The sequence below is a fragment of the Bactrocera latifrons genome, unplaced genomic scaffold, assembly GCF_001853355.1.
Source record: "Bactrocera latifrons isolate USDA-ARS-PBARC rearing strain unplaced genomic scaffold, ASM185335v1 scaffold_53, whole genome shotgun sequence".
NCBI lineage: Eukaryota > Metazoa > Arthropoda > Insecta > Diptera > Tephritidae > Bactrocera > Bactrocera latifrons.
In genome coordinates this window covers 1239034-1246915 of record NW_017537190.1, presented here as the reverse complement: position 1 = coordinate 1246915, position 7882 = coordinate 1239034, and the positions used below count along the sequence as shown (strand labels likewise).

The following is a 7882-nucleotide window of genomic DNA, read 5'->3' as shown; positions in this document are numbered from 1 at the left end:
CTCTGAAAATACTCAAAAAATGCAACAAATATCGTCAATACCCCGCTTGTCGAGTGCGACTGATTATACGGACTTTTAACAACCCGCCACCACTACACAACACTACAAACAAACAACTTGTGCATTTGCAYATGTCTGTTTAACTATTGATTATAAAAAATATGCAGCCTTTTCACTTTCGAATTATTACTGTAAAGTTTTATGCGCTTGCTCTCAAACGTTGGAGATATGTCACACGCGTGTGTTTGTGTATGTGTGCGTGCTTTCGTTAGTTTGTGAACATAAAAGATTTCCTTCGGCATTTGTGCAGTTGTTGCTATTTTGCTTTCTTTTCATTTTGCTGCAAATGAATCAACAGCTGGCTTTACAATCCTGTTCACTTTTATTGAAGGTCATTTGTTTTGTAAGGTCATAACTGTGGCGCCATTACTGGTTTGAATCATAATATATTTTGATATAATTTGATACTTATTCAGTGGCTCAACTTTTACTTAATTGATAGMAAACAAATTTTTAAAGGCTCTTAGAAGCGAACGTATAGATTTACCTATTTATTTCTTTTTTAATTTTCGCTTTGAACCTCTCAAATTTATTTCGAGTAATTTCTGTKGAGGAAAAGAAATAAGAGCAAGAGCAGGTCTAGAATCGATTGGAAAGCTTTAGAATTTTAAATTGAATTTTTGGGTTTACTTAATTTTTATTGTATGATTCGTTACTTATTATAATTTTTAGTTACATTATCGTGTCAAGAGACCACCCTAATGTATTATATCATCAATAAAATAAAGTAATTGGTGTTTGAGAATCGACGATTAACATTAACATAAGTCAGAGATCTTATTTGCGTCGTTGGAATATCGCAAGGATCAGTGGAAACTATTTTGAAAGATCATTTGGGYCTAAGAAAAGTAAAAAACACGATTGGTTCCAAAATCAATACATTTTTTCGAAAAACAGCGTCGCGTTAATGTCTGTGAAAGAATGCTTTCCGACTACCAGAATATCTCGAAACATATTATTAGTGGCGATAAATCTTGGATCTATGCTTACGACCCGGAAACTGACGATCAATCGACCGAATATCATGGGAAAGGTGAGCCGAAGTCGAAAAGAAACGACCACTTTGGGGAAAACGCTTTGAGTCAATTGGCGACATTGAAGGCTATTCTGGATGTTGAATTTAAAAACTGTTTCGAGGATTGGAAAACAAACGTTGGCACAAGTATATTGGGGACAAGAGACATTAATTTGAGGGCGTCGACATAGATTTTGAAGAATAAATTAAAAATTCTAAAAGTATAAACAAAATCTTACTATTTTTTGATCCATCTTCGGTTCACCACCAGCCCCGCTCGCTAAGTTCAACCGCTCACGAGTTTATTTCTAAAAAAAAAATAGTAGTATTTCTTTAGTGTAGTCTCTTACTTTTCTTTCTATGTCTGATTGTGCCAAATACTCTACCCTTAAGCAAGTTGATTATGCGATTCGCCACTATCCAAATTACGGCATATCATTGACTGTTATCGCCAGCTCTCAGTAGGGACGAAATATTGCTGTCTGATGAAATAGTATTGAAATTGTCTGCCATTTTGCTGGTCGCAGCAATTATATAAGTACTTAATATTTATATAATTGTATATGTACAACGACACATGTGTATATAAATAGTTGTATATAAGCCACGTTTTCGCATGCATGCGCCTCTTGAATACGTAACGGTTGATGCTAATGTCGCGAAACCCGTCTACCCGGTTCAAGCGCCATCGCAACGCAACACTCGCGCAATGTCTTCGGCTGCATTTCCAGCATTTCTTTCCACACAGTTTTACTTCCAGTTTTTTTTGCCGTTTTTTAACATGACTATTTTCAATTTTGGGAAAAACCACTCACCACACACACACACATACACATGAGCACATGGCTTTTGCATTCTTCAGCTACAACAAAAATATGAAAATAAATACTTGAAACAAATACAAAACAAAAACGGCGAAGGAAACCGGTTGCATTATATGACACCTGTCACCTGCTACCAAAAAGGTTGCGCAGCCGCAAGTAAGCGGTGTGGTGCTTCGCTTTTATTTTTATTTTATTATTTTAAAATTTGTATGCCTTTTTATTTTGGACTTGTCTGCGAACGTGATAATTCGTCAATGACAGTTCGAGTATGCACAGCCAGTACTTGCTTCGTACACAACGAATTGCTTGGTGCCGCTTTGTCCACGCTCTTGTTGTGCGCCTGTGCAGCGGAAATGCTCTGTTTTACATTTAAAATCTTCGCATTTTTTATTAAAATATAAACAATTTCATTAGTTCGTGCCGGTAAAAGTTTAATTATATGCTCTTGTTGCACGCACCTCGTTTCAATATAGCCTACTTACCTTGCAACATGCTGTGGCAACTTCTTCTGCGCGGTGCCTATTGGCACCCAGACGTGAGTTATAGTTAAGTTCGCCTCCAATTGTGAAACTGGGTTGGGAAGCGCGAACGTTCGTTCGTGTGTGCTGTGTGTGTGTGTGTCGGATCGTTTCAAAGGCCACTGCCGAGTGAAATGTGGGGCCAACAGTTGCGCTGTGCTGTGCAACTTGAACTCGAAATGTGGTTCCTAGCTGGTAAGACAGCTGTCACATTGGGAGTAATGGCGACATTGCGGCACATAAAAATTAACCCAATTCAGCGGCGCAAGTCAAACAACGCCAACACATATTTTGAAATCATTTGTATTTTATATACCCTAAATGGGGTAGATTAGGTTTGCCAAGAAGTTAGTAACACAAAAAAAAAAAAAATTTAGAATCACCTAAAATGAAAACTAACAGAACATCACTTTTCTAAGTTTACAGGCGAAGTAAAAACGATATAATAGCAGCGATTCATATAGAAACAAAATTTTAGTATTGCTTATAAACTGGTTAATAATTGGTTATGCATTGTTTATATGTATATGTGATATATTAGTTATATCTTTTTTTTTTATTATGAAGAAAAAGAATTATTGTCTGAAATAATTGTACAATCTACGATAACATTGTCCAGATCGGATCACTATAGCATATAGCTGTCATACAAACTGAACGATCGGAATCGAGTGTTTGTATGAAAAGCTTTTTTATTTGACCAGATATTCTTACGAAATTTGACATTGGTTATTATTTACGACAAAGTAAAAATCTTCGAAAAAATTTTCCATGTCGGACCACTATTACATATAGCTGCCATACAAACTGAACGATCAAGGCAAGTTCTTATATGGTAAACTTTTTCATTTGAGAAAGTATCTTCATGGAACTTGGCACAACCTATTTTCCAAGATAACGGTACTATCTCCGAAAAAGTAGTTAATATCGAACTACTATAGCATATAGCTGTCATACAATCTAATCAAACAAAATCAAGCTCTTTTATAGAAGATACTTTGTGAGGGGCATTTGGCCTCGATCTCAACGAATTTAACGTTTTTTCTTGTTTTATAGTACATAAATACATTCTACATATATTTAGAAACGCAAATAAAATTTTCTTAAAAGTAAGCATTTGTTTATTAATAAGTATGTTGACAATTAACTTATMTTTTACTAATTATTTTCTAATATTTGTTAACTTTCAGGTCACWCATCGCACAACTGGTGAAGTTATGGTGCTGAAAATGAATCAGTTACGTGCAAATCGRCCAAATATGCTCAGGGAGGTGCAGTTGCTGAACAAATTATCCCACCCAAATATTTTAAGGTGAGTCGAAGAAGAAAATGAATGAACAAGAACAAAATAATGGGAGGGCTTGGGTGTGTTTGTAAATTTTCCGCAAACCAATAATTTTTAAAGATTTTCTTTATTGAATGAAAAGTTAAGCAGTTAAAAAAAAAATTAAACTATCTGTAAAAATTTATAAAGTATGAGGTTTCTATTGTTAAATTAACTCATTGAGTTTTTCGCTAAGTAACTTCTTTTTTAGTGCACTTTGAAACTGATTTTTTTATTATAAAAGCTTGATTAGAAATACGAAAAGACTTTTTCGACTACCCAATATATTCTCAGGCAAAAGATTGCTGCTACGCTACAAGTGGTTTTTGACGTGCCGATTTGAGATAAAGGTTCCCCCATTCAAAAATTTTAGCAGAGAGAGGAACAAGCAATAGTCCGAAGGTGCCAAGTCTGAAAAATATGAGTTATCACACTTGTACATATGAGAACTCGCATTATACGAGGGAAACACTGCTCCTTTTCTGTTGATCAATTTTGGTCTCTTCAGTTTGAGTGCATCACTCACTTTGTCCAACTGATCACAATACACTTCAGAATTAATCAAGSTATTGTCGCACAAAAGCTCCAAATAAACAATCCGCTTGAAATCCCACCAAACAGAAAACTTGACCTTTTTTTGGGACTATCGGCCTTCGATGTGGTTTTGGCTGGTTTTAGACCACAACTGTACTTTACATTTCTTCTAAAGAACACACTTTTCGTCGCAGTAACAATGCGCTTCAAAWATGRATCACCGCCTTGACATTTGATAAGCAAATCCCAGTCGTTAATGCGACGAAACATTCATTTTAAAAATTGGCAACCGYGGTCGCAAAATTACCGCCTATAGTGAGAGCTTCAATTAATTATATATATGCARTACTTATCAAAGTGTCCTATTAAAATTTGTATACATAAATTTTCGGTAATATTTTCAAAGTTGGCAACTCGTCTTAAAATTCTTTTTATAAAACAGCCATTTAATGAAGGCTTAGATTTATGTAGGAAGTTCATATTGCAAATTAATTATTGTTAATTTATTTATATATATTTAATTTTAAAAGTTGGCAACTCTGTTAGCAAAGCCACCGATGATAGTGTTATTTTAAATTGGACATAATAATATGTATGCAGTACTAACGAAAGTGTTCTATTAAACTTTTCTTATATAAATTTTCGGTAAAATTTTCAAAGTTGGCAACCCCACTTAAAACTAATTTCATAAGACAGTCTTTTAGTGGAGGCTTAGATTTATTTGATATCTTGTATTGCAAATTAAGCAAAAATAATTTATTTATTTTGAATTCATTTCATAAATTGGCAACCCTRGACGCAAAACTACCGATTATAGTGATATTTTGAATTGCGCGATAATAATTTATATGCAATACTAATGAAAGTGTTCTAAAATTTTAAATATATATKTTCGGTAATATTTTCAMAGTTGGCAACCCTATTTAAAAATATTTTTTAAACAGCCTTTTAAGAAGGTTTAAATTTATGTAGGAATTTTATATTGCAAATTAAACAATAGTCATTTATTTATTCAAAATTTACAGGGTTGCCAAACGTTTCTAATGTTATTTCATATTAATGTCGCTTAAGTGTACTATATGYATGTACATATTCCTATATACACTCTTGGTATACTAGCTTTATTAGCCARAGCATTGCGAATTAATATCCCGAATCGTGGTGAATTAACCTAGTTTCTAGCGTGCAAACTTGTCCAACACCACCTCATAAATGGCAATTCGAAATGCCCACTCTRAACAGAAATTCCTCTTCAAAACAAAAACAAAAAACAATCTGTGGCACACTGTGTGCCATTAAGCAACTCCTCGCGACTTGACTTCTTATTGAATCAACATTTTGCTCTTGGCTCTGCACCCTTCGCACAAAAAGTTCTCATCATTAAACAGCGCTTAGTCTCATAACCTAAAAAAGAAGGAATAAGAAGTGTGCTAACAACAAAAAGCAGACAACGACAACGACGACGACGACTCATTAATTACTGTTTACAAGCACTAACAGGCAATATGTTGAAAACTCACCAGCAGCAGACGCACACAGAAGCAGCTTAAACACTATAAACACCGGTATGAAATAGTTGGAGAACTGCTACTGTAGTTCGTTCGTTCGAGTTGCCCACCAAGTGTGCGGCGCGTCCAAGAGCTGGTTGCCGGTTCTCGGTGCTCGGACCGCCGGTGCATTAAATGCGGGAAGTATTGCAAATTGAAAGCAGCACAATTTCGCGTTGCCAGCTGCTGGCTATATACATAACTGCATCATATATATATATATACGTAAGTGTATATGCATGTCTGTGTATATTGCGTTATACGTTCGTTTGACGTACCAATCTCACTCACTCTCTCGGCCACTGCAGCAGGCACAGTTAGAATTTAATATATACTCACATATGAGCTTGTTAGCATTTTGCTTTTGTTGTTGCATTTTGAAGTGAAGAAAACGCATTCTTGACTGTCAGGTGAGTGTCATAGCAGCATTCTTGCCAAACCAATTGTAATAACTCTTAGTTGACAACTATTTTCTAAGAGTCAAAGTTCTAGTTAGCTGCACTTAGACACTGGCTGGTGCAAGTTGGGTGGATCTTGGTTTGTATTATACAATTCTTGAACTTTTGTAAAATCGATCGAGTTAGGTACATATTACATGAGCTAAAGTCCATAATTTGCTTGAAAGACTGAGCAATTTCTCTATAAAATTTTTAAGTTACTAACCTTAACTAGAAGTTGTTGATCTCAAAACTACGATCTTTTTCTTTACAACGAAAATAAGTTAAATTTCGTCTTTACTCTTTCACCGAGCCAACTTTCCGATGCTCTCGTCTTGTTATATGAATGAATTTTCCATATTACCACAGAAAAAWGTCTAACGGTGCGATATCATACGATCTTGGTGGCCAATTGATCGGCCCAAAACGTGAGATTATCTGATCACCGAAGTGTTCTCTCAATAAATCAATGAATTGATGCGATGTGTGAGAAATGGCGCCATCTTTGTGAAGCCAAATGTCGCCGAGATAACGAGCATCAATTTCAAGCCTCAAATGGCGCGATAACGGACGACATTGACGGTAAAGTACTCACCAACATCTGTTTTGAAGAAATATGGGCCGATGATTCCAAGGGCTCACAAACCACACCAAAATGTTGCTTTTTCTAGATGATATAGGATCACTTGAACTTCTTCAGGTTGCTCTTCATCCCAAATGCGGTAATTTTGCTTGTTTACATACCCATTGAGCCCGAAATTCAGCGATGAACAAAATTTGGCTCGAAAACGTCGGAGGTGCTTGGAACTTTTCAAGAGCCCAAAGAGCGAATCGATAACGTTTAGGAAGGTCGAGCGAGGTCAGTTTCATGTACAAACTGTATTTTGTACGCTTTCAATTTAAGATCTCGACGTAAAATGCGAAAAGACGTTCCATACGTTAGTCCGATTTCCTACGAACGGCGTCGAATCGACTTTCCACAGTATTCGTGTAAACTCTCTGCTACGACTGCTATTTATTGAACGTGTTCTATTCGTCTATTCGGTCGAATATTATCCAATAATGTATGCTGGGGCTCAAAATGAGTAATGCTATTGCAAATAGTACGCTCAGTAGACCGATTAGCCGTTATCATTCCCTAACACCTTATTCAGAATGAAAGTTTTTCCATCCTCCCTAAAATAGATTGGTCTTAGGCTATCAATCGTGTAAATAGGAATCTCCCATGAATTGTTGAGGAAATTGTAAAAGATACGTCGCAATAAATGTCACATCCCACAGCCGTGGCGTCACAACTAGGCTGTTTAACTGCGCGCAACAYAAAGGTTCATAGCCGCTCGAGAGGTGTTTCGCTTTGTTTGACGCCTTTAGCGCTTAAAAGCCTTTTTTCTCTCTCCCTCCTAACACCCGCTGAAGAGACTTCCGCGAGGCGTGCGTTATTGTCAGCTCTTAGCGCAGACTGTTGTCAGCTCTTAGCGCAGACTGTTGTCATCCTTCTGCCATGTTGCATACATTTTTCTATCAATCTCAGACTGTGTGGTATTGTAGGTGTATACCAGAGGAATGTTTCTACTTTTCGTAGGCGGTTAGCTCAAAGCGAAATGCAAGTTGTAGACAAAATAA

The 7882-nt window shown here is 36.2% G+C and overlaps 1 protein-coding gene across 1 annotated transcript in view; it reads left to right on the top strand.

The window, feature by feature from the left end:
* The window catches only part of LOC108974138, a gene marked incomplete at its 5' end in the record, with an annotated part of 141098 nt that overhangs the window by 94475 nt on the left and 38741 nt on the right, over positions 1–7882 (top strand). Inside the window, 1 exon segment of the mRNA XM_018941804.1 lies at positions 3608–3729. Coding sequence (XP_018797349.1) covers positions 3608–3729 — 122 coding nt within the window.